The sequence below is a fragment of the Pan paniscus genome, chromosome 18 (assembly GCF_029289425.2).
Source record: "Pan paniscus chromosome 18, NHGRI_mPanPan1-v2.0_pri, whole genome shotgun sequence".
Classification (NCBI taxonomy): domain Eukaryota; kingdom Metazoa; phylum Chordata; class Mammalia; order Primates; family Hominidae; genus Pan; species Pan paniscus.
Window position 1 is genome coordinate 30,650,171 of NC_073267.2, and position 25,889 is coordinate 30,676,059.

General features: G+C 49.7%; 2 protein-coding genes across 5 annotated transcripts; one reads left to right on the top strand and one right to left on the bottom strand.

Moving 5' to 3' along the window:
• The first annotated feature begins 2 nt into the window (after window positions 1-2).
• Window positions 3-19,266, top strand: ASPHD1 (aspartate beta-hydroxylase domain containing 1). Of its 3 annotated transcripts, none has more exons than XR_010110210.1 (4): window positions 3-1,557; window positions 4,495-4,608; window positions 5,429-5,600; window positions 19,129-19,266. XR_010110210.1 is itself a non-coding variant. In XM_003809356.6 (3 exons), exons 1-3 carry the CDS (start codon window positions 609-611, stop codon window positions 5,536-5,538), a joined length of 1,173 nt encoding a protein of 390 aa, XP_003809404.1. In that variant the 5' UTR covers window positions 3-608; the 3' UTR covers window positions 5,539-5,698. The 3 variants fall into 3 exon arrangements, 1 of the variants encoding a protein (XP_003809404.1); XR_010110209.1 differs by lacking the exon at window positions 19,129-19,266 and adding an exon at window positions 5,721-5,860; XM_003809356.6 differs by lacking the exon at window positions 19,129-19,266 and having other exon boundaries at window positions 5,429-5,698.
• On the bottom strand, window positions 5,968-25,861 carry KCTD13 (potassium channel tetramerization domain containing 13). Of its 2 annotated transcripts, XM_034952214.3 has the most exons (6): window positions 25,404-25,861; window positions 22,804-22,973; window positions 11,620-11,709; window positions 11,475-11,527; window positions 10,628-10,823; window positions 5,968-6,741 (listed from the first exon to the last, which is right to left on the bottom strand). In XM_034952214.3, exons 1-6 carry the CDS (start codon window positions 25,645-25,647, stop codon window positions 6,505-6,507), a joined length of 990 nt encoding a protein of 329 aa, XP_034808105.1. In that variant the 5' UTR covers window positions 25,648-25,861; the 3' UTR covers window positions 5,968-6,504. The 2 variants fall into 2 exon arrangements, with proteins under 2 accessions (XP_034808105.1, XP_054955794.1); XM_055099819.2 differs by lacking the exons at window positions 5,968-6,741; window positions 10,628-10,823; window positions 11,475-11,527; window positions 11,620-11,709 and adding an exon at window positions 19,233-21,559 and having other exon boundaries at window positions 25,404-25,845.
• Window positions 25,862-25,889: the final 28 nt, after the last annotated feature.

Genomic DNA, 25,889 nt, shown 5'->3' on the forward strand with positions numbered 1-25,889 from the left:
TTCTTTCGCATTGCGGGACGGCTGGAGGCTGGCACCGTGGCCCCTGCGCCCCACGTGGCGCCCTTTCCGGGCGGGGGGGGGGTGGGGAGGCACCTCCAGCGACGACTCTCCCCCCTCCCCCGGCCCCCGGCTGATTTGCTGTGCCACTGGGAGGGTTCGGGGGTGGCTGAGCTGAGAGGGCTCCGGGAAGGAGTGACGTCAGGGTGAGTGGGAGCCCAGGAAGGAGCGAGTAGGAGAGAGGGAGCGAGAGCCAGGCAGGACCGCAGGGTCGGGGCTAGTGAGGAGCGAGGGCAAGGAGAGAGCAGTGAGGCCGGAGAGAAAGAAGCTGCCGCGGAGGAAGACAGGCTGCGGGTTCCCGGGACTGCAGGTCCAGGCAGGGTAGGAACCGCTGCCCAGGGGAGCTAGGAGGAAGCGGGGAGAGAGAGCGAGCGAAAAGCGGGGGTGGGGAGGAAAGGGGGAGATTGAGGTGGGAGAGAGAAGCAGAGCGAGAGAGAGGAGGCTGCTGGAAGGAGAAAGAAGAGGGTGAGGAGGCGACAGAGGGAGAGGAGGAAGAAGAGGTAGAAGGAGAGAGAAAGGGGAGAGAAAGGAGAGAGGAGGGTTGGAGGTGCATGAAGGAGGGGAGAGGGAGCTTCAGCGTGGAGAGAGGAGCGCGGAAGGAGAGAGAGACAGCCCAGAGTGAAATGTGGAAGGGAAACAGTCCAGCGGGGAGCCAGGGGGCAGCCATGGAAGGGACAGGTGGGGAGCTGGGGGGACAGGGGAACTGGGGTCCGGAGGACGCCCCAGGCCTCTTGGCCAGGGCCTCCCTGATCATGCTCCCGTGGCCACTACCCCTGGCCTCCTCGGCCCTCACCTTGCTCTTCGGGGCCCTCACTTCCCTGTTCCTCTGGTACTGCTACCGCCTGGGCTCCCAAGACATGCAGGCCCTAGGGGCTGGGAGCCGAGCTGGGGGTGTTCGTGGTGGGCCTGTGGGATGCTCGGAGGCCGGCGGGCCAAGCCCAGGGGGTCCTGGGGATCCCGGGGAAGGACCTAGGACGGAAGGCCTAGTGAGCCGGCGGCTTCGGGCCTACGCAAGGCGCTACTCCTGGGCTGGGATGGGTAGAGTGAGGCGGGCAGCTCAGGGTGGCCCAGGCCCTGGGAGACGGCCAGGGGTCCTAGGTATTCAGCGCCCAGGCCTGCTTTTCCTACCAGACCTGCCTTCAGCCCCCTTTGTGCCGCGGGACGCCCAGCGGCACGACGTGGAGCTCCTGGAGAGCAGCTTCCCTGCCATTTTGCGGGACTTCGGGGCTGTGAGCTGGGACTTCTCAGGGACTACCCCTCCGCCTCGGGGCTGGTCCCCACCTCTGGCCCCCGGGTGCTATCAGCTCCTGCTGTACCAAGCAGGCCGGTGCCAACCCAGCAACTGCCGCCGGTGCCCGGGAGCCTATCGGGCACTGAGGGGGCTTCGAAGCTTTATGAGTGCCAACACCTTTGGCAATGCCGGCTTTTCCGTTCTCCTGCCTGGGGCCCGGCTCGAGGGCCGCTGTGGGCCCACCAATGCCCGGGTCAGATGCCATCTGGGTAAGTAGCTGCCGCCTACTGACAACCTCCTTGCCTCGATGATTTCCCCCCCAGACCCTTCTCTCCGCCAGAGCCGTCTGCTCTCTGGTTCTCATTGTGCCTCTCTTCTTCCATGGCTCCCTGTTGCCACCCACAGCAGCATTTCCTCAGCCTTGGTTATCTGCACACCACCTTCATAAGCTTTGCCGTGGTCATTCCCATCTGTACTGCGTTTCTTCACCTTGGCTCTCCCCCCGACCTTTTGTTCTACGTATTTAAAAGAAATATTTATAGCACTATCATCAGTATTACTTGCCCTAAATAGTACTCATAAAAAGCCTGGACAACACAGTGAGACCTTGTCTCTACAAATAATAAAACAATTAGCCGGGCGCGGTGGCCCATGCCTATGGTCCCAGCTACTGGAGAGGGTGAGGTGGGAGGTTCACTGGAGCTCAGCAGTTTGAGGCTGCAGTGAGCTGAGATTGTGCTACTGCACTCCAGCCTGGGTGACAAGAAAGTACTCATAAACACAAGCTGAAATTTAAAAAAGAAAGCTTTCAACAGTCTAGAACATTCTAGTTAAGTGCTCTAGTCTCTCCGATCCTGAAGCCTACACTTTTTTCTTTTTTGAGGAGTCTCGCTCTGTCGCCCAGGCGAGAGTGCAGTGGCACGATCTTAGCTCACTGCAAGCTCCACCTCCCGGGTTCATACCATTCTCCTGCCTCAGCCTCCCGAGTATCTGGGACTACAGGCACCCGCCACTACACCCGGCTAATTTTTTTTTTTTTTTTGTATTTTTAGTGAAGACGGGGTTTCACCATGTTAGCCAGGATGGTCTCCATGTCCTGACCTCGTGATCCATCCGCCTCAGCCTCCCAAAGTGCTGGGATTACAGGCATGAGCCACCGTGCCTAGCCCTACACTTTCTTTTTTAAAAGGGTTGGTGGGGTGTCAAAGTTACAGCAGCACCAAACTGAGATTTTTTCTTTTTTTTTTTTTTTTTTTTTTTTAGACAGGGTCTCACTCTGTCACCCAGGCTGGAGTGCAGTGGCACAAACATGGCTCACTACAGCCTTAACCTCCTGAGATCAAAGGATCCTCTCACCTCAGCCTCCTGAGTAGCTGGGACCACAGGTGCCCACCACCATGCTTGGCTGATTTTTTAAAAATTTACGTAGGCCAGGTGCGGTGGCTCACACCTGTAATCCCAGCACTTTGGGAGGCCGAGGCGGGCAGATCACCTGAAGCTGGGAGTTCGAGACCAGCTGACCAACATGGAGAAATCCCGTCTCTACTAAAATTACAGAAAATTAGCTGGGTGTGGTGTCGCATGCCTGTAATCCCAGCTACTCGGGAGGCCGAGGCAGGAGAATCACTTGAACTCGGGAGGCGGAGGTTGCAGTGAGCCGAGATCACAACATTGCACTCCAGCCTGGGCAACAAGAGCGAAACTTCATCTCAAAAACAAGAAAAAAAAATTGTGTAAAGACAGGCTGGACCTGAACTCCTGAACTCAAGTGATCCTCCTGCCTTGGCCTCCCAAAGTGCTGAGATTACAGGCGTGAGCCACCGCACCTGGCACTTTTTGATGTCTTAAAGACTGGAAGAAAATGGAAAAGGAAATAATTTTGTTATTCCATGCCATGACCTTGTTTTGCCCCCAATCATCTCCTGTGCTGCCAGCTGGATGTGTCCGACACTTCAGGGCACACTAGCCTCAGGATCAGTTCCCAATCCTTCCTCTCTTCCCTCTCTCTGTGCTCTAAATCATGAAAGCCTTCTGGCCAATCCTGACAGATGCCACATGTGCTGTTCTTTTCAACCTAGAATCCCCTTCCCCCGTACCACCTCCTGAAAAACTCCTACTCAGCCTTCAGTACTCAAGTTTTCAAGTGCCACACTTCCTCTGGGTTGGCTTCCTGTTCCCCCATCAGTTGAGTTGGCTGCTCACTTTCCTCACAGCACTCAGCCATGTGGTCCTTGGGCGAGGATCGTCTTTAATCTTATACCTCTCAGTGAGACAGCGCCTATCACACAGTAAGCTCTTGAGTCAAACTGTCAGAAAGCCCAGGAGGAAAAGCCATTTCCTCCAGGAAGCCTTCTCTTTTCTCGAAATGAGAGGTTGCTGCCAGGTGCCGTGGCTCATCCCTGAAATACCAGCACTTTGGGAGGCCAAAGCAGGAGGATTGCTTGAGGCCAGGAGTTCAAGACCAGCACTGTCTGTATAAGAATAAAATAAAATAAAATAAAATAAAATAACGGGTCTGGCCAGGTGCAGTGGCTCACACCTGTAATCCCAGCATTTTGGGAGGCTGAGGTAGGCAGATCACTTGAGCTCAGGGGTTCGAGACCAGCCTGGCCAACATGGCGAAACCCCATCTCTACTAAAAATACAAAAATTAGCCAGGCGTGGTGGCAGGCAGCTGTAATCCTAGCTACTCGGGAGGCTGAGGCAGGAGAATTGCTTGAACCTGGGAGGCGGAGGTTGCAGTGAGCCAAGATCATGCCACTGCACTCCAACCTGGCGACAGAGCAAGACTACATCTCCAAAAAAAACAAAAAACAAAAAATTAACCCTGCATTGTAGCACATGCCTGTAATCCCAGCAGCTACTCAGGAGGCTGAGACACGAGAATCACTTGAACCTGGGAAGCAGAGTGAGCTGAGATCACACCACTCCACTCCAGCCTGGGTGACAGAGTGAGACTTTGTCTCAAAAAAAAAAAAAAAAAAAAAAAAGATGGATCACACTACCCACAGCAGCGTTTCCCTAATCTCCTAGCGCTTCCCTCCTCCAGGACTGTATTGTAATTATACTGTGGCCACTTTCTGGAAAGAAAGGACGACCACAAAACCTGGCATTTAAGACACTTAGAGCTAGTTGCTAATTGACTGGCCAGGATGGGCCCTTGGGATGGAGGCAGGAGTGCTGGATGCCCGCGTCTCTTCTTACAGGCCTAAAGATCCCTCCTGGCTGTGAGCTGGTGGTCGGCGGTGAGCCCCAGTGCTGGGCTGAGGGGCACTGTCTACTGGTGGACGACTCTTTTCTACACACAGTGGCTCACAATGGTAACGGGGTGCCCATTCTGCAGGGGGGATGAGGGACTCAGGAGCAAAGGAGCGTTGACTAGAAGGCAGCAGAATCAGGCCCAACGGACTTCCTGTCCTACCACCACCATCTTCCAGCTGCATGACCTTGAACAAGCCACATAACTTCTCCAATGCCCTAGGACCACCACCTTCTTCATCAAGTAACTGCAAGGATTAAATGAGATAATATTACGTACACAGAAAAGCAGTTACCAGCACAGGACTCTGGGTTCCTGTCCTACCTCTTGCACTTGGGCAAAGGACTTAACCTCCTTATGCCTCTGTTGCTTTGTATAAAATAGGGATAATTATGGTAATACCACAGTTTGTTTTGATGATTAAGAGTTGATACATATCGGCCGGGCATGGTGGCTCATGCCTGTAATCCCAGCACTTTGGGAGGCTGAGGTGGGCGGATCACCTGAGGCCAGGAGTTCGAGACCAGCCTGGCCAACATGGTGAAACCCCGTCTCTATTAAACATACAAAGAAATTACCCGGGTGTGGTGATGAGCACCTGAAATCCCAGCTACTAGGGAGACTGAGGCAGGAGAATTGCTTGAACCTGGGAGGCCAAGGTTGCAGTGAGCCGAAATTGCGCCACTGCACTCCAGCCTGGTGACGAAGCAAGACTCCATCTCAGGAAAAAAAAAAAAAAAAAAAAAAGATTTGATACATTTAAAGGGTTAGAACAAGGCCTGCCACTTATTTACTGTTTGCTTTTATGGTGTTTGGTGAGTGCTCTGGTGTGCAAGTACCTAATGTCAGCGGCTCTGCTGTTCCTGTCCCATGTGCCCTAGGCTCCCCCGAAGATGGGCCTCGAGTGGTCTTCATCGTGGACCTCTGGCACCCCAACGTGGCAGGGGCTGAGCGCCAGGCCCTCGACTTTGTCTTCGCACCAGACCCTTGAAGGAAGGTGCTCCCTTCACACACCCAGGCTGGAGAGACACTGCGCTCAGGGACGGCTTGATGGTAGCCAGGACCTCCTCTCTACTGCGGGGGGTGGGCGGGGGCGGAGGATGGGAACTGGCTAGTGAGCACTGAAATATAAATTCTGAATCCTCTCCTAACTCCTGACTACTTCCTTCGCAGGCAGAGGCTGGGGCAGGGCCTTATGTCTTCTCCTAGTACAACCAAACAGGTACCTCCTTTTTTTTCTTTTTTTTTTTGTAGAGTCAGGGTCTTGCTTTGTTGCCCAGGCTGGTCTTGAACTCCTGGGCTCAAGTGATCCTTCTGCCTCAACCTCCTGAGTAGTTGGGATTACACGTGTGAGCCACCACGCCCGGCCAGATACCTCCTAACACAGGCATCTCCCCGTCCCTCTCCCCAGGAGCCAGCACCAGTTTCTCAACTTAACTTTATTTCAATAATTTAATAGAAAATTAAAATAATAAATAATATGAAACAGACTGATAACGCTGAGCTGGGCAGGCCCAGGCCAGTCTAGTACAAAGTTAAGGAGGTAGGGAGGATGGTGGGGAGGAGGGGGCGGACTACCCTGCAGGACGCGGGAGGCAGCTCAGACTGTGGTGATGTTAGGAAGGGCCGCACACTTTGGCATGGACGACGCACTAAAAAAAGAGAAAGGGAATTCTAAATCCCTCTTAACCAGCTGGAGAGGGAAGGACGCAGGGCCAGGGTGGGGACAAGTGTTGGCTTCGGAAGGCTCTGAGCGGTGGGGCCGGAATGTACCATGTTGTTAGCAATGGGGTTGGGATGGGTGGAGAAGGGCCAAAGTGAGCTGTGCCATGCAATGAAGGGACAGAGGAGGACCCACGACTTGGCCAGCAGAGCCGGGGCAAAAGTCTGGGAAGGGGAGGGAAAGAGAGAGGGACTGGGTCCCAAGGCAAGAGGAAGACAGGGGGAGGGTCAGAGGTCAGTCCTTGAAGACAATTTGTTGGCCATGAGGACGCTCGTCGTGGGTGATATGGCGCCGGACATGGATCCTGCGGACACGGTGCTCTCGGTTCTCTTCATCCTCCCCGCGGCCAGCCCCACCAGCTCCAGCTGCTCCCCCTGTGGCCTCCAGGAGGGCTGGGTCTGGGCCCCGGGGAGTCTCGTAGATGAGGATGTTCAGGGTCTCCTCGAAGATCCGGGCCTCTGGAAATTCCACCTGCAAAAGGCCAGCCGGCCCCAGCTCCTTCCTTCTGGTGCAGTCACGCAGGGCCATCCCCCTGCCTAGGGCCCCTGCACCAACACACCTCCTAGCCCTGCAGTCAGGTCCTTGGGCCTGGCCTGGCCTCTCTGCCACTCCTTTACTCAGCAAAGTCATACTTCAAGGCTCAGCTCTGAAGTCAGGCAGGCAGAATTATTTGTTTTCTCTCCTTCATCTCCTTCCCTGCCTAGCCTCTTGGTATATTTTTTCATTTGACAAATACTGAGTGAGTGCACTGCACCAGGTATTGTTCTAGGCACTGCAAAAATAGCAGTGAACAAAACAAGAGTTCTGTCCTCAGGAGGTTACATTCTAGTGGGAGGACTCAGTCATACACTTAAGAAAATATAAACTAGCCTGGCGCAGTGACTCACGCCTGTAATCCCAGCACTTTGGGAGGCCAAGGTGGGAGGACAGCTTGAGGCCAGGAGTTTGAGTCTAGTCTGGGCAACATGGTGTAACCCCATCTCTACCAAAAATACAAAAAATTAGCTAGGTGTGGTGGCCCACACCTGTGTTCCCAGCTACTCGGGAGACTGAGGTGGGAGGATCACCTGAGCATGGAGGTGGAGGTTGCAGTGAGCCAAGATTGTACCACTGCACTCCAACCTGGGTGACAGTGAGACCCCATCTCAAAATAAATAAATAAATAAATAAATAAATAAATAAATAAATAAAATAAAATATAAATGCAGTCAAATGATGATGTTTAGGAAACGATATAAGCTGGGTGTGGTGTCTCCTGACTGTAATCCCAGCACATTGGGAGGCTAAGGCAGGAGCATTGTTAGAGCCCAGGAGTTCAAGTTCAAAGCCAGCCTGGGCAATGTAGCAAGACCTCATCTATTAAAAAAAAAAAAAGAGAGAGAGAGAGAAAGAGATACATCAGGAAAAGAGATACATCAGGAAAAGGGGATGTGATAGCCAGAGCCAGGAGTGTTACAACTTTAAGAAGGACTCCAGGGAAGGCCTCACTGAGGAGGTGATATTTGACCAAAGGAGTTGGGGAGGGGACAAGGCACACAGAGCAGAAAGAGCAGCCTGGAGAGGGCCAGGGCCAGCGTGAGAGCTGTGGGTCAGGAGTGCACCCAGTGTCTTACTGGAAGATCAAAAGGGAGGCCAATGCAATTGAGGCAGAGATGAGAGGGAATGGAAAGGGATGAAGTCGAAGAGGTGACTGGGGTGTTCCCTTGTGTGGCCTTGGAAGCATCTAACACAGCTCTTAGCAAACTGTTTTTTTAATTTTTTATTTATTTTTATTTTTTATTTTTTCCTGAGACAGAGTCTTGCTCTGTCACCCAGGCTGGAGCGCAATGGCACAATCTCAGCTCACTGCAACCTCCGCTTCCCAAGTTCAAGCGATTTTCCTGCTTCAGCCTCCCGGAGTAGCTGGGATTACAGGCATGTGCCATTATGCCCAGCTAATTTTTTGATTTTTAGTAGAGACAGGGTTTCACCATGTTGTACAGGCTGGTCTCGAACTCCTGACCTCGTGATCTGCCCGCCTCAGCCTCCCAAAGTGCTGGGATTACAGGTGTGAGCCACCATGCCCGGCCTTTTTTTTTTTTTTTTTTTTTAATCGTTGTTTGTTTGTTTCTAAGACAAGATCTCACTCTGTTGCCTAGGCTGGAGAGCAGTGGTGTGATCATGTATCCCTGCAGCCTCAACCTCCTGGGCTCAAGTGATCCTCCCACCTCAGCTTCCTGAGTACCTGGGTGTACCACTATGTCCAGTTAATTTTTTTTTATTTTTTGTAGAGATGGGGTCTTGCTGTGTTGCCCAGGCTGGCCTCAAACTCCTAGCCTTAATGGTCCCCTGCCTCAGCCTCCTAAAGTATTGGGATTACAGGTGTGAGCCATGTACTCTAATTATTGGTTTATCTTCCTATCTTCCCAATTAGAGGATGTTTCTTGGAAGCTGGGTCACTGATTCATTCATTCATTCATTCAATAAATGTTTCCTAGCTTCCACTGTGTGAAAAGGGCCCAGCTAATGGGAGATAGGAAAGAAAAAGACATGGCCCTACCCTCAAGGAACTAACACCTCACTGCTGATGCAAACCCCCTCCCCTCCACCACACATGATAAAACACTGTCTTTAGCTATGAAGGGAGTGTGACCAACTTTGGGGTTGCTGGATTGAAAGTTCATGAGTGAAGGTGACCCAAAGAAAGTGATGCTTAGCTTGAGTCCTAAGATTAAGTACAAGTTCATTAGGCAGATAGAAGGAAAGAATTCCAAGAGGCAACAGTGTGTGCAGAGGTAAGAGGTAAGAAATAGCACTGAGTGCTTAGAGACTTGTGATGACTGTGGTGTACCTGAGGCATGTGGCTCATAGTAAGCTCGGAAGGGACCAGATGAGGAAGGGCTTGTATTTTGCTCAGCACTTCATTCCCCTTGATTTCCAGCCCGGTACAGTACTTAGCACAGAGCAGGGGCTTGGGGAATATCTTGATGATTGCCACATTAATGACTCAGGATCTACAAACTCAGAGGATGTTCTAAGAGACATCTGATTCTGAGGTTTTAAGAATCTATTTTTGGCAATGGGCCTTTCTGAGTTTCCTTTTTTTTTTTTTAATTAGAGTTTGGGCTCACTCTGTCTCCTAGGATGGAGTGCAGTGGCATGATCATAGCTCCCTGCTGCCTCAAATTCCTGGGCTAGGGCGGGCCCGGTGGCTCACACCTATAATCCAAGAACTTTGGGAGGCTGAGGAGGGCAGATCACTTGAGGTCAGGGGTTCAATACCAGCCTGACCAACATGGTGAAGTCTCTACTAAAGAGACTTCTCTACTACATTTAGTCTCTACTAAAAAACACAAAAATTAGCCGGGCATGGAGGCGGGTGCCTGTAGTGCTAGCTACTTGGGAGGCTGAGGCAGGAGAATCACTTGAATTTGGGAGGCGGAGGTTAAGTGAGCTGAGATCACACCATTGCACTGCAGCCTGGGCAACAGAGTGAGACTCTGTCTAAAAAAAAAAAAAAAATAGGCTGGGGGCAGTGGCTCACGCTTGTAATCCCAGCACTTTGGGAGGCTGAGGTGGGTGGATCACGAGGTCAAGAGATTGAGACCATCCTGGCCAACATGGTGAAACCCCGTTTCTACTAAAAATACAAAAATTAGCTGGGCATGGTGGCACGTGCCTGTAGTCCTAGCTACTGGGGAGGCTGAGGCAGAAGAATCGCTTGAACCTGGGAGGTGGAGGTTGCGGTGAGCGGAGATTGTGCCACTGCACTCCAGCCTGGTGACACAACGAGACTCCATCTCAAATAATAATAATAATAAATAAATAAATTACTGGGCTCAAGCAATCCTCCTGCCTTAGCTTCCTGAGTAGCTGGGATTACAGGTGCATGCCATCATGTCACCAAGCCACCACACCTGGCTAAATTTTTTGACTTCTTACAGAGATCAGGTCCCACGATGTTGCCCAGGCTGGTCTCGAACTCCTGGGCTCAAGTGATCCTCCTGCCTTGGCCTCCCAGAGTCCTGGGGTTACAGGCGTAAGCCACTATGCCTCACCCCTTCTGAGTTTCTAATGGCAACTATGGACCTCCTATACAGAAAAATGCATACACCCCCATTTCAGGAGTTGCAAACAGCCTTGAAACCCATCCAACAGGCCTAGGCTAAGCACCCTGCTCTAACCCATGACCCCCATTTCACAGAGAAACAGAGACCCACAGGGATAGGGTGGCTTGCCCACTGTTGTGCACCCCAGACCCCAGGATCTGGCTCCTGCCTCCTGGTGGTGGGCTCCTTCCCCTGCCAACCTGCTTTTGTCCAGGGTCCTGGTCCTGGCCAACCCCAGCCCCCAACGTAGGCTCTGGAGCCCCTCTGACCTTGGTCTGCTTCTTCTCCGTAGCATAGACAATGGAGGTGCAGCACACCTCGGCGATTTTGCGGCCCTGCCCGTAGAAAGACCAGCAGCAGATCTCATCCCCCAGGACATCCTTGAGGAAGAGTAGCCGCCCGTGGAAGCGCAGGGCCAGCTTGTCGAACAGCTCGATGTTCTTAAGTAGGTTGTCATCTGAAGTGCTGGGGACCAGGGGACCAGGAGGCCTCAGCGCAGTTGGCACCCCTCCCTCTGTACCCCCAGAACACGGGCCTGGATGCATTCCCAGTCCTCTGCTCCTGCCCAGGGCTTTGGTGCTCAACAGAGAGCCTCCTCCACCCCTGGGGCCAGGCTAAACGGGTCTCAGAAGGGAAGCCACATGCGCTGAGCAAATCCCAGCACAGCACAGCACAGCACAGCACAGCAGCTCCAGTGAGGGACCGGGAGCCAGGCCGCCTCCCCGGGGGTCCTGGTGTCCCCATTTTTTAACTGGGTGACACTAGGCAAGTTACTTCACCTCTTGGTGTCCCGACCTCCTCATCTGTAAAATGGAGCTCACAACAGTACTGACCTCAAGGGGGAGGACTCTGCCAGTTCCTAGAATGAGAGCACTTGGGACAGGCTCGCCACTATCACTTCGTCCTCACCCAAACCCATTTACTGATGACTGAGCTGAAGCTGAGAAGCAGAAAGGACCTGCCTAGAGTGTCAGGGTTAAGAGGTGAAGCCGAATCTGCGAGCAGGCACAGATGTTCTTGTAGGCCCCCCGTGTGGCCGTGGCCCTCGCCTTGGGCAGAAGCAGGGCTGTGCTGCATCCCAGGGTCCCGCCCAGTGCCCCGCACCCCGGCGGTCACCTGGTGTAGGAGTACTTGTTGTTACTGCGGTTGTGCAGGAGCTTCACCACGGGCTGGCGGGGGAGAGAGGATGGACGAGAGGGGTGAGGCTGCAGGGAGAGGCCCCCCCAGTGAGCCTCCACCCTGCAGGGCTTGGGGGCCTCACCTTGGAGGTGCTGGCCAGGAGCTGCTGCTCCTCCCGGGGAGATGTCACCATGGGGATGAGGCACAGCGGGGACAGCGTCTCCCTTTTTTGCTGGGGAAGAAGCGGAAGGTGGTTAACAGCACAACCAAAGGCCACGTACTCCCCCACTTAAAAGCCTTCAAAAGCTGGTTGGGAACAACTCCAGACTCCTCAGTGGTCCGCAGGGCTCTGCAGGCTCCAAGCTCCGCCAACCTCTCTGCCACTCTCCCTTTGCTTGCTGGGCCTTGGTCCCACGGACACCTTGCTGCTTCACACATCCAGCTCGTGCCTGCCCCGGCCACTGGCTGTGCCCCTGCCCGGGATGCTTCCTTGCTCAGCTGTCAGCGTGGCGTGTCCGTCATCCATTCAGATCGCAGGTCACACAGTGCCTCCTCAGGGCCAGCCCTCCCCAGCCCCCCTGGCTAAAACAGCCTCCTCTACATCCTGCCTTTTGTGTTATCAGTTTTCTTTTTCTTTTTCTTTTTTTTTTTGAGACAGAGTTTCGCTCGTTGCCCAGGCTGGAATGCAATGGCGCCATCTCGGCTCACTGCAACCTCCACCTCCTGGGTTAAAGCAATTCTCCTGCCTCAGCCTCCTGAGTAGCTGGGATTACAGGCATGTGCCACCACACCCAGCTAATTTTGTATTTTTAGTAGAGACGAGGTTTCTCCATGTTGGTCAGGCTGGTCGTGAACTCCCGAACTCAGGTGATCAGCCCGCCTCAGCCTCCCAAAGTGCTGGGATTACAGGCGTGAGCCACTGCACCAGGCCTATCAGTTCATTTTCTACACAGCAGTTAGTGCCTGACTTTTTCTAACTTTTTGTATTTGTTTATGATCTGTCTCTTCCCACCTAGGAATAACTACCTAGTATACAGCTGATGCTCTGTATTTGTTGAATGAATGAACATATTTGTTGAGTGAATGAACTTCATTGGGTGGGATGACGTTGGAGAAAGAAATGTGAAGCAAACCCATGGGCTTCTTTCTCTTCTGTCTTCTAGAATCTTCATGCCAAAATCCCTCTCACTTCTCCCAACCTTGAAAACTCAATGCGCAATTCTAATACAAATTCCAGATTTGTTTTTTGCAGAAACTCATAAGACTCTCTAAAATTAACAGAGAAGAATAAAAGTCTACAATTACTGAGGCCATTTTTTTTTTTTTTTTTTTTTGAGACAGGGTCTTGCTGTCATCCAGGCTGAGTGCAGTGGCGTGACCACAGCTTACAGCAGCCTTGACCTCCTGGGCTCAAGCCATCCTCCCAAACTTAGGTCAGTTTTTAAAAATAAGAGCAAAGAGGAAAGGCCGACCCTGCCAGATATTAAGATAGGCTGCAAAGCCACAACAGTGAGAACGGTATCAGTTCGGGCACAGAAACAAAAATACCTGAGAAACACAACAGAACGATCAGAAACAGGCCACTGTGTATATGAGAACTGGTATTTTTAAAAAGACACCACAAATGTGCGAGGGGAATTACGGAGTATGAATTCGTTATCTATCACTGTGTAACAAACTGCCCCCAATTTAGGAGCTTAAATTAACAGTATTTATTACTTCTGTTTCTGAGGGTCAGGATCTCAGCAGTGGCTCGGCTGGGTGGCTCTGGCACGGGGTCTCTTCTGAGGCTGTGGCCAAGATGTCAGTGGGGCTGTGGGCATCAAAGGCATGACCGCCCCTAGAGGATGCACTCTGAGAAAGCTTGTTCATGTGGCTGGCAAGTTCGCACTAGCTGCTGGCAGGAAACAACAAATCCCTGCCATGTAGATCTCTCCACAGGGTTGCTTGAGTATCCTCGCAGCATGGCAACTGGCTTCTCCAGAGCAAATAATTCCAGAGAGGGCAAGGTGGAAGCCTCACTGTCTTTTTTATTTTTGAGATGGAGTCTCACTGTGTCGCCCAGGCTGGAGTGCAGTGGCGTGATATCGGCTCACTGCAACCTCCGCCTCCCAGGTTCAAGCGATTTTCCTGCCTCAACCACCCAAGTAGCTGGGATTACCGAAGTGTGCCATCACGCCCAGCTAATTTTTGTATTTTTAGTAGAGACAGGGTTTCACCATGTTGGCCAGGCTGGTCTCAAACTCCCGACCTCAGGTGATCCACTCGCCTCAGCCTCCCAAAGTGCTGGGATTACAGACGTGAGCCACAGCGCCGGGCCCCTCCATTGTCTTTTATGACCTAGGTCTGTTGGTCCTATCCAGTGAGGAAGGAGATGACACACAGGAACGAGCACCAGGGGACGAGAATCATCAGGCTGCCTTGGTGGCTGGCTCCACAGGCCACCGCTGGCCCTCAGTGATTTCCCCCCTCCCACATGCCAAATATACTCACCACCTTCCAGGATCCCCCATCATCCCATTACAGCATCAGCTCAAAGTACAGAATCTCATCATCTCAGTCAGGTCCAGGTGGGGATGTGGCTCTAGCATGCAGTTCCGTAACTATGGCTCCTTAAGTGCATTTCTTTTTTTTTTTTTTTTTTTTGAAATGGAGTCTTGCTCTGTCTCCCAAGCTGAAGTGCAGAGCCACCACCATCTCACCTCACTGAAAACTCTGCCTCCCAGGTTCAAGTGATTCTCCTGCCTCAGCATCCCAAGTAGCTGGGACTACAGGCATGCACCACCATCCCAGCTAATTTTCTTTAGTAGAGACGGGATTTCACCATGTTGGCCAGGCTCGTCTTGAACTCCTGACCTCAGGTGATCCACTTGCCTTGGCCTCCCAAAGTGTTGGGATTACAGGCGTGAGCCACCGCATCCAGCCCTTAAGTGCATTTCCTATCTGCAGACCTGTGAGCTAAAGAGACAGGTCATCTCCACACTCCCAGTGTGCAGTGGTAGAGGCAGGCACAGGATAACCAGTAAGGACATTCTTGCTCAAAAGCAGGGGAAGCCGGGCGTGGTAGCGTGTGCCTGTCATCCCAGCTACTCAGGAGGCCAAGGTGGGAGGATTACTTGAGCCCAGGAGTTCGAGACCAGCCTGGGCAACATAGCAAGACTCTGTCTCAAAAAAAAAAAAAAGTGGGGCAGGGGACAGGAGGCACATATAAGTCGCACATATAAGTCACTGGTGTGTGGAAATTCTGTAATCCAGTTGGAGAAATGCTAGGAACTCTTTGATGCCTACTCCTGTTCATGAATGATTCTCCATGGCTCTCCCTGAGTCGTCCCACCTCTTCCATGAAAGATGTTTGCAGCTCCACAGTTTCATCTGCCTGCTTCCTGCCTGTAAAAGTTTGGGTGTGCAAAGCCGTCTTGTCCTTTTGCACTGGCTCTGTCCCTTTCAGTCCAAGCTGGCAGTGTCTCTGCCAATATAATTCTCTTCATAACTTATTGGGTATCTTGCATGTCTTAGGGTTCACTACATTAGAAAAAAGCCACACCTAGAAATCTCTGCAAGTGGCCAGGCACAGTGGCTCACGCCTGTAATCCCAGCACTTTGGGAGGCCGAGGCGGGTGGATCACCTGAGGTCAGGAGTTTGAGACTAGCCTGACCAACATGGTGAAACCCCATCTCTACTAAAAATACAAAAATTAGCTGGGCGTGGTGGTGGGCACCTGTAATCGCAGCTACTCAGGAGGCTGAGACAGGAGAATCACTTGAACCCAGGAGGAGGAGGTTGCAGTGAGCTATCTCAAAAAAAAAAAAAAAAAAAAAGAAAAGAAAAAGAAAAAAGAAAATCTCTGCAAGGTAAGCCCTTCTCTACTTTGGGCTTGTGCTGAGATGCTGAAAGACAACACCTTTAACCTTCTCAGAAGCGTGATTATTATTTCATTCGACTGGAAGTCCCCTCTGAGGCATCTTGTTGGTATTTCTGAGGTCTTAACAAAGGACTTTTTCATCACATCCTCAGCTTGACCTTTAGACCACATTTCCTGTATTTAATGCCTTGTATTTAATCTTTGCACGGAAGCCATTTGTTAATTTTAACATCACTTGTTATCTGGAAAGGCTGGGAATTTTCAAACCCAACAATTTCAGGCTCCTTTTCATTTAAGTGTTTTTTTTCTTTAACTTACTCTCTCCTCTTCAGTTTTACTATAAGCAGCAAGAAGCCAGGTGGCACCTTCAACATTCTGTCTGGAAAGCTCCTTAGCTAGACCATCCGTTCCTTAGGTATATTTCCTACCCTCCACACTAATGCAGGAGACAGTGTTGCTAAACTTTCTGCCGCTACACAAGGATCTCCTTTCCATCAGTTTCCAATAGCATTTTCCTAACTGTTCTTCAAGCCCTTATTGCAGCTGTCTTAAAGGTCACTGGACTCTTATTAACAGACTTTCTCACCTTTTTTCTTTTAATTTTTTTAGAGACAAGGTCTCACTATATTGCCCAGGCTGGTCTCGAACTCCTGAACTCAAGTGATCCTCCCACCTTGGCCTCCAAAAGTTATGGTATTACAAGTGTGAACCACTGTGCCCAGCCAATACTTTTTAACACTCCTTAAGCTTTTACTAACAATCTCCTCAAAGTCCTTCCAGCTTCTTCCCACTTCTCAGTTGTAAAGTTATTTCTACATTTGAGGTTTCTGTTATGGCAGACCCCCATTCCAGAAACCAAAGTCTGTTCTCTGTTACTGGGTAACAAATTACTACAAACTCAGCAGCTTAAAACAACAGTCCAGGTGTGGAGGCTCGTGCCTATAATCTCAGCATTTTGGGAGGCCAAGGCTGGAGGACTGCTTGAGGTCAGGAGTTCGAGACCAGCCTGGCCGACAGAGCAAGACTCTGTCTCTATTTAAAAATAAATAAATAAAAATAAACATTATTTCACATAGTTTCTGTGGGTCAGGAATTTGGGATGGGCTTAGCTGGGTGGCCCTGGCCCAGAGTCTGTCATGAAGCTGCAGTCTGGATTTTGGCTAGGGCTGCAGTCATCAGAAGGTTTGCCTGGGCCTAGAAGCTCTGGTCCTGAGACAGGTCACCACTATGGCGGGGAGTCTGTGCTTGCTGTCGGCAGGGGCTTCAGTTCCTCACCAAGTGGACCTCTGCTTAGGGATGCCTGAGTGTCCTCACATAGCATTCACATAGAGTGAGTGATCTCAAAGAGAGGCAGAAGCTGTAATGTCTTTTATGACCTAGCTTCAAAGTCACATGCTGTCATTTCTGCAATGTCCTATTGGTCATACACAAGGGTCTCCTTGGTGAGGATCTGAAAAGGTCTGCCCTATTTGGTGTGGGAGGGGACTGAACAAGAGCCTGGAAACCAGGAGGCAAGAACCCCTGGTGGCTGTCTTGGGTGCTGGCTACCTCTGGACTGTTTAATACCTGGCACTGGGAAAACTACCTCACCCTATGGAAGACAAAAATGAGCTAAATCCCTTCACAATCATATTTACAAAAGTGAGTTCCATTTAGATTAAAATACCCATATATGAAAAAAATCCATATTTAAAACTATAGGTCAGGTATAGCGGCTCACACCTGTAATCCCAGCACTTTGGGAGGCCGAAGTGGGCAGATCGCTTGAGCTCAGGAGTTTGAGACCAGCCTGACCAACATGGCGAAACCCCCTTTCTACAAAAAATACAAAAATTAGACGGGTGTGGTGGCTCATGCTTGTAATCCCAGCACTTTGGGAGACCAAGGCGGGCGGATCACGAGGTCAGGAGTTCGAGACCAGTCTGGCCAACGTCGTGAAACCCCATCTCTGCTAAAATACAAAAATTAGCCAGGCATGGTGGTGCACGCCTGTAATCCCAGCTACTCAGGAGGTTAGGGCAGGAGAATCGCTTGAACCCGGGAGGCAGAGGTTGCAGTGAGCCGAGATCATGCCACTGCACTCCAGTCTGGGCAATAGAGTGAGACTCCATTTAGAAAAATAAAAAATCAGCCAGGTGTCATGGTGCACGCCTGTAATCGCAGCTACTCGGGAGGCTGAGACATGAAAATTGTTTGAACCTGGGAGGTGGAGGTTGCAGTGAGCCGAGATGACACCACTGAACTCTAACCTGGGTGACAGATCAAGACTCTGCCTCAAAAAATAAAAATAAAACTACAAAGCTCACAGGTAATAGAAAATCAGAAAAACATTTTAAAACAAGACCATAAGGATACAGCATTAGGCAAAAAATGGTGAGGAATTGGACTACATCCAAGTCAAGAATTTTTCAAGTTGACAATGGAAAGCATGACTTTACAAATAATCTCATGTAATAATGTTGAAGAGAAAAGACTTATAGGTATTCTGTGGCACAAATGTAATTACTGGTTCAGGTAAGGATTATCAATTTGTGTGTCATTGATAGGTAACTGCCTTAATACAGTGGCCAAATAATACCATATGCATTATTTTATAGTTAGCAACAAGGAAATGTAACAATGATAGAGAAATCAAACCACCATCCCCTAGATCCAGGGGCCAATTATGAACGTCATTAATGACGAGTCATATTAACAATATTACGGGTTGCTTGATGTGGCCCAACGTGAAATACATACATAATATTACCTAAAATGTATTCTAAACAAAATGTTTAATATCAGTCATTTTATTTATTTTGTTATTTATTCATTTATTTTGAGACAGAGTCTTGCTCTGTTGACCAGGCTGGAGTGCAGTGGTGCAACCTTGACTCACTGCAACCTCTGCCTCCCAGGTTCATATAATTCTTCTGCCTCAGCCTCCTGAGTAACTGGGACTACAGGCACCCACCACCACTCTCAGCTAATTTTTGTAATTTTTTATTTATTTATTTATTTATTTTTGAGATGGAGTCTCGCACTGTCACCCAGGCTGGAGTGCAGTGGCACGATCTCGGCTCACTGCAACCTCTGCCTCCCAGGTTCAAGCGATTCTCCTGCCTCAGCCTCCTGAGTAGCTGGGATTACAGATGCCCACCACCAGGCCTGGCTAATTTTTTTGTATTTTTAGTAGAGACAGGGTTTCACCATGTTGGCCAGGCTGGTCTTGAACTCCTGACCTTGTGATCCACCTGCCTCAGCCTCCCAAAGTGCTGGGATTACAGGCATGAGCCACCGCACTTGGCATAATTTTTGTATTTTTAATAGAGATGGGGTTTCACCATGCTGACCAGGCTGGTCTCAAACTCCTGACCTCAAGTGATCCACCTGCCTTGGCCACCCAAAGTGCTGGGATTATAGGCGTGAGCCACCGTGCCCACCCAATATCAGTCATTTAAAATCTACAGTCTGGTTTACAGGAAATTAAGGATAAGGCTGGGTAATAAACCAAACGATACCGGGAGTAAACAACCAGGCAAAGTTGGAAAGCGGGTCATTGTGCAGGACAACTGGCAGTCTCTTTAACAAGCCAGCATCGTGAGGAAAAAGGGACCCCTTGGATTGTAATAAAGTAATGCTTATGGTATTATTTGGCCACTGTATTAAGGCAGTTACCTATCAATGATAATCCTTACCTGAACCAGTAATTACATTCGTGCCATAGAATACCTATAACTCTTATCATCTCTTCAACATTATTACATGAAACTATTTGTAAAGTCATGCTTTCCATTGTTAACTTGCAGATAACCAGATGCAACGTGAAGATCTAGACTGGACCCTGGTTTGATGAACCAGCTGTAAAAACACATTTCTGGAACAACTGGAGAAACCGGAGTATGCCCTGGACTGGATATTAAATAAAAATTTATTGACATGTAAAGATGGCAATTATTAACAACAACAAAAAACAGATTATAAAACATTTCATACAACACGATTGTATTTTGGCAAGCAAACACACACACACACACACACACACACACACACACACACACACACATACTCTCACACAGGAAACGACCTGGAAGAATATTTGGTGCTTTTATTTTTTAGATTATTTGTGTTTCTGAAATTTCTACAATTAAAAAATACTGCTTTAAAATAATCAATGGTTATTTGTAATTTTAAAAAATCAAGGATTTCCATTCAATGCTAGATGCCACAAGCGGGTGACATTCTAAGAAAAAATATTGGCGATATCTACATTGACTAGAAATTTTTATCTAGAACAGACTTTTTCAACTGAAGTTCCTAATCTGAATCTCAAAAACCAGCAAATATGGCCAGGCACGGTGGCTCACGCCTGAATCCCAGCACTTTGGGAGGCCAAGGCAGGTGGATCACTTGAGGTCAGGAGTTCGAGACCAGCCTGGCCAACATGGCGAAACTCCATCTCTACCAAAAATATGATAAAATTAGCCAGGCATTGTAGTGCACACATGTAGTCCCAGCTACCCGGGAAGCTGAGGCAGGAGAATCACTTGAACCCCAGAGAGGGAGGTTGCAGTGAGGCAAGATCGCGCCACTGCACTCCACCCTGGGCGACAGAGCAAGACTCCACCTCAAAAAAAGAAAAACAAAAACAAAAAAACAGCAAATAATTTGAGTGTTTTCTGAACTTTGCTGAGAACAGTAGGTAAATAGTCCCATGCTACAGGCTTAGAGGTTAATTTGTTATGTATAATCCATGCCCTAGGGCATGTATAAGACATACCCATATGCAGTAGGGCTTAATTATCCCTAGGAACTAAACTAAAATATGCAAGGATCTCCTGCTAAGCAACATGAAAAAGAAAAAAGCAGAAAATCTGGTAAAGAACATGAATAAGCAATTCACAGGAAGGGAAACAAAAAAACACTAGTGAGTATATGAAAAGATGCTGAACCTCATTAGTAATCAGAGGCATGCAAATGAAAATGAGATCACGCTACACTCATTGGATTGGCAAAATTAGAAAGCTGGATGATGCCATGTTTTGATGAGGACATGCAGAAATGGAATCTCTTATGCACTGCTCATTATGAGGATAAAGTATTATAACCATTCGGGAGAGCAATTAGATGATATTTACTAAAACGCCGTTTGCAGGTGTCCTGTTATCCAGCAATTCTACTCCCAGCTACAATGACAGGAGACTGGCACAGAATCAGAAGGGAGCATGTACCAGGATGCTCATGGTGACACGGTTTGTAGGGGCAGGAACTGGAAGGCAATCTAGGTCTCCAACCTCAGGGGAATGTATGAACAAAATATGGTGAATGAACACCGCAGATTTCTCTGCAGCTGTTAGAAGCAAAGAACTAGATGTACTTGGAGCAGCATGAATAGATCTTGAAAAAAAGTGCTGAATTAAAAAAACACAATGCAACAGAAACTGATTCACAGCTTCAATGCCATTTATGGACATTTAAAATGCACACATATGCAGAACAATGCTTTAGCTTTTCGAGCATATGTATCAAAACATTAAAATTGGATGGGTGCCCCTGGGGAAAAGGAAAGTAGGCAGGGGACTGGGAATGAAGGGAAAGAAATAAAACTAAAAGACAAAAGGTTTGCATAGACCAATATTGATGAAGTGCCACACACTGAGGAGTGTGCTGAGCTGTGTGAGGTGCAGAGCAGGAGTATAGAAAAGTACAGCTCTTGGGAGGCTGAAGGTCAGATAGTCAGGTAGCCTGGGGTCAAATCTGAGCTCTGCTGCTTCCCAGCTCTTTGACCTTGGACACGTCTTCCAAGCTCCCTCGCGTTTCTTTTTATGTCAAACAAGGATACAAGACGTATACACAAGCAGATAGCAGAATTGCTCCTGACACACAGTGGGTACATGATGACATTAGTAAATTTAAAACTACAGGCCGGGTTTTAAAACTTTAGTTTTAACATTAGTAAATTTAAAACTACAGGCCGGTGGCTCACGCCTGTAATCCCAGCACTTTGGGGGGCCAAGGCGGATGGATCACGTGAGGTCAGGAGTTCGACACCAGCCTAGCAAACATGGTGAAACCCCGTCTCTACTAAAAATACAAAAAAGTAGCAAAGCGTGGCGGCAGGCGCCTGTAATTCTAGCTACTTGGGAGGCTGAGGCAGGAGAATTGCTTGAACCTGGGAGGCAGAGGTTGCGGTGAGCCAAGATCACGCCATTGCACTCCAGCCTGGGCGACAGAGAGACTCTGTCTCAAAACAAAACAAAACAAAACAAAACAAAAATGCTACAGAGCAGGAATGCACTTCCAAGATCTAGTACAATGAATGTTTCTCAAATGCAAGTGGTAATTTATTAATGGGTCATGAAATAAGTAATGGGTCCCAAACAGCATTAAAAAGAAAGATTATCAGAGTACATTTCACTAAAAGTATCTTTTTATAGAACTGTTATTTCAGTTATATATAATGAGTACTAAAATGCATTTTTTCCCTATGGCAGGCAATCAAAAAGTTTGAAAAACATGGATATTGTCCAAAGGAGTTCTACACCTTTGGGCTTCAAGAACCAGTAAGTATTCCCTGAGACAAAAGTTGTTCAGGGAGGCCACCTTTTAATCTATAAAGGGCATTCAAAAAGAAACTTTTATAATCTTCTCTTACTATTGTAACATAAAAGAAAGGACATTTTTAACATTGTAAAAATAGAACAGAATAACAGGCTTTATGTAAAACTCACTACTTTGTACTTATTTTTCTCCCTTCCCTGTCTTTCAGAACCCGAGGACAGAATCCCAGAGGTAGGAATGGACTCACTGAAGGTCACTGAGTCAGCTGTGACAGAGGTGACACAGAACCCTTATGTCCTGGCTTCACTTTCCAAGCTCTGCTCCTCAGAACCCTAAGGGGTCCACAAAAGTGGAGCCCAGCAGGTGGGGTCTCTAGAATCCCCAACCCTGTTTTACTGGGAGTGGCCCTGCTTCTGTGAGATTTCATTTGAATAAAGAATTTCACTGTTTAAAAAAAAAAAAAGAATTAGAAAGCCCCTGGGGGGCGGAAGCCATGGGAGAATGCTGCCTCCCAGGATAGGGCCAGATCGCAGAGGTTATTATATTTCAATTTAAATTTAGATGTTTTTCCCTAGTGACATGAGGGAGCTATTTAGGATTTCTGAGCAAGAGAGAGAATAGATCGGGGTTGTGCTGAAAGATAATTACTCAGGTGCGAGTGTAACAGCTGGACTGGCTGCATAAGAACAGTGGGAAGCAGAGAGCAGCTATTTAACCATTGCAAAGGTCCTGGCATGAGGCTGGGGTGGGGGTGCTGCCTGAGGCAGCAGGGATGCAGAAGATGGCACCTCAAATTCTCTGGGGTTATGGCCAGCCAAAGCCAGGCTCTCCAAGCCATACCCCATATCTCCTTTTTTCTGCTCTAATACCTGCTTGGGCAGCTCTCCCAGGAACATAGGCATGGGGACTCCGAAGGCCCTCACCTGCAGCGCCAGCTGGCAGTCCTCAATCAGGCCCTGCACCAGGTAGTAGCGTGCTTCACCCAGCAGCTCCCCCAGTTCTCTCGTACTCTCCGGCAGTGGCACAGACCCATCCCGCAGGTAATTGAGGATTGTACCAAAGTGACGGCCGCTCCGGTCAATCAGCACCCAACCTAGTGGGGTGGGGAGAGGCAGGGGGAAAGATGGCTTTGCTGCGGGACCTGGAGCTACTAAATTAAAAAAAAAATTTTGTAGAGATGGAGTCTCACTATGTTGCCCAGGCTGGTCTTGAACTCCTGGGCTCAAGTGATCCTCCCATCTCGGCCTCCCAAGTACTTGGATTATAGGTGTGAGCCACCAAACCTGGCCTAAATTATAAGAAAAAAGGATTCCAGCCAGGCGCGGTGGCTCATGCCTATAATCCCAGCACCTTAGGAGGCTGAGGCAGGCAGATCACCTGAGGTCAGGAGTTTGAGACTAGCCTGACCAACACGGAAAAACCCCATCTCTACTAAAAATACAAAATTAGCTGGGCTTGGTGGCTCGTGCCAGCTACTCGGGAGGGCAAGGCAGGAGAATCGCTTGAACCCGGGAGGTGGAGTTTGCAGTGAGCCGAGATCGCACTCCAGCCTGGTAATAAGAGGGAAACTCCGTCTCAAAACAAAAAAATAAAAAAAGAAAAGTAAAGAAAAGAAGGCCGGGCACGGTGACTGACGCCTGTAATCCCAGCACTTTGGGAGGCCGAGGTGGGCGGATCACCTGAGGTCAGGAGTTCGAGACCAGCCTGACCAACATGGAGAAATCCCGTCTTTACTAAAAACACAAAATTAGCCAGGCATGGTGGCGCATGCCTGTAATCCCAGCTACTCAGGAGGCTGAGGCAGGAGAATTGCTTGAACCTGGGAGGTGGAGGTTGCGGTGAGCCGAGATCGTGCCATTGCACTCCAGCCTGGGCAACAAGAGTGAAACTCCATCTCAAAAAAAAAAAAAAAAAAAGAAAGAAAAGAAAAGAAAAAGGATTCCAAAGCCACAAAAAAGTCTGAATACTGATCTGTCTCAAACCTGTGCCACAGCCAAGAAATCTCTTTAAAACATCTCCAGCGAGTTCTCCCTTAAGTTTTTATACATATTCAACCAGATAATTAACTCATCCATATCTGGTCTACAGTCAGAAGGCTCTCACCATGAGAAAGTTCTTGCAGAATTACCTTATCAATAAACTGCTAACCCCCGAAGTTAATTCTCACCATCCTATTTAATTAAAATGTCTACCTCCCCCCGTCCAGTTCACTGCCATTTTAACTTTTATATTCTTCATAGAACTTAATATCAAAAAAAGAAAAAAGAAAGAACTTACTACTATCTGCAATTGCATATGCATATACATTTTGTTTACTTGCTTATTGGTGTTCTGATCTCCCACTTCCCTAAAAAAAGGGAATTTCCATAATTTTGTCAGGTTCATTTACCTATCTCCAGCACTAACTGATATTTTACAAATACTTATTGGACAAATGAATTCTTCCCTTTTTTTTTTTTTTTTTTTTTTTTGAGACAGTCTCTCTCTGTCGCCCAGGCTGGAGTGCAGTGGCGCTGTCTCGGCTCACTGCAACCTCCGCCTCCCAGGTTCAAGCGATTCTCCTGTCTCAGCCTCCTGAGTAGCTGGGCTACAGGCGCACACCACCACGCCCAGCTAATTTTTGTATTTTTAGTAGAGACGGGGTTTCGCCATATTGGTCAGGCTGGTCTCGAACTCCTGACCTCAGGTGATCCACCTCCTCGGCCTCCCAAAGTGCTGGGATTAAAGGCGTGAGCCACCGCACCTGGCCGAATTCTTCACCTTTGATACTTGAAGGCAGATCTCCGCCTCCCAAATTTTTATTCTCCTGCTCTCACAGTCCTCGTTAACCCCTCCCTTAAGACTCTCCCACTCCCAAACTCCAAAACTTCAAAGTCTCACTTGGGCACGAAGGGTCCATACTTGAATGCAACACTCCGAGAAGGTAAGGTTCACCTGCCAAGGAGACCTGTCCACCCTCCACTCTGGTGTCCCTGGCAAACCCAAAGCAGCCTCCTTCTGCAATGTGTGTATACAGGTGGATTCCTAGAGTGTACAGGGACCTGTGTCAGGGGAACACAGAGGCAGACAAGATCTCCCAGCTCTCCTGGCTGGCTGTGAGCAGTTCTGAAGCAGAGAGGGAAACAAAAGGCTGGGCAGTCGGAAGAAACTGAGGAAGGCTGCCAGGAGTAGTAATGCAGGCAGCAGGGCTGGTTCCCAAGTCTTGAGCTGAGGGGTGAAGGGTGGGAGAGGTGGTCATGAGGATTATGAACTGACACGTTCAATCACTTACCACAGCGCCTGGCAGTTAGGGGTTCCGTAAGTGTTGGTTATTGCTGGGGGTAAAGGATTGGGGGAGGAGAAGAGAAATTATGAATGAGAAAGGGGAGGAGATGGGATGTGGGGGCTGGAGGGAGCTGAGAATGAGTTGACTGGACAGTAGCGGGCAGAGAGAAGGGGCATGAGGAGCCCCGGTGGTGAGAGACTGCGGGGAACGGGAGTTGGGGGTCTGGGGATGGGGGCACGGTAGGGGCGCCGCTCGTACCTCCGGCATCGGTCAGCACCTCCACGCGGCCGCTGAACATGGCTTTGAGCATGGTGTCCTGTCCCGTGAGGGTGCGCAGCGTGGTGTAGTGCAACGAGCCGCCCACGTTCAGCTTCACGTATTTGCTGTTCGGGGTCAGCGGCTTGAGACCGTAGGCGGCGGGGCCAGGCTCGAGACCCGAGGGCTTGGGGGCTTCCAGGGACGGGGCCGCGGCGGCCGCCGGGCCCGAGGCCTCCGCCGACATGCCGGGTAGCAGCGGCGGACGGCGATCCCAGGATCTCTCCGCGCCCTGCGGCCTGCTCCCGAAGACCCTCGGCCGGCCCCCAGCCCTTGGGCCAGACCGCTCGGCGCACACGCCCACTCACCGCAGCTACTCTGCAAGACCTGCCCTCCGCCCCATCTCGCTCGCACCACCCGGAAACCGGCGCCGGGCAGCTGCGCAGGCGCGGCCCCGCCCCTGAATGGGGGCGGGGCTGCGAGTATGGA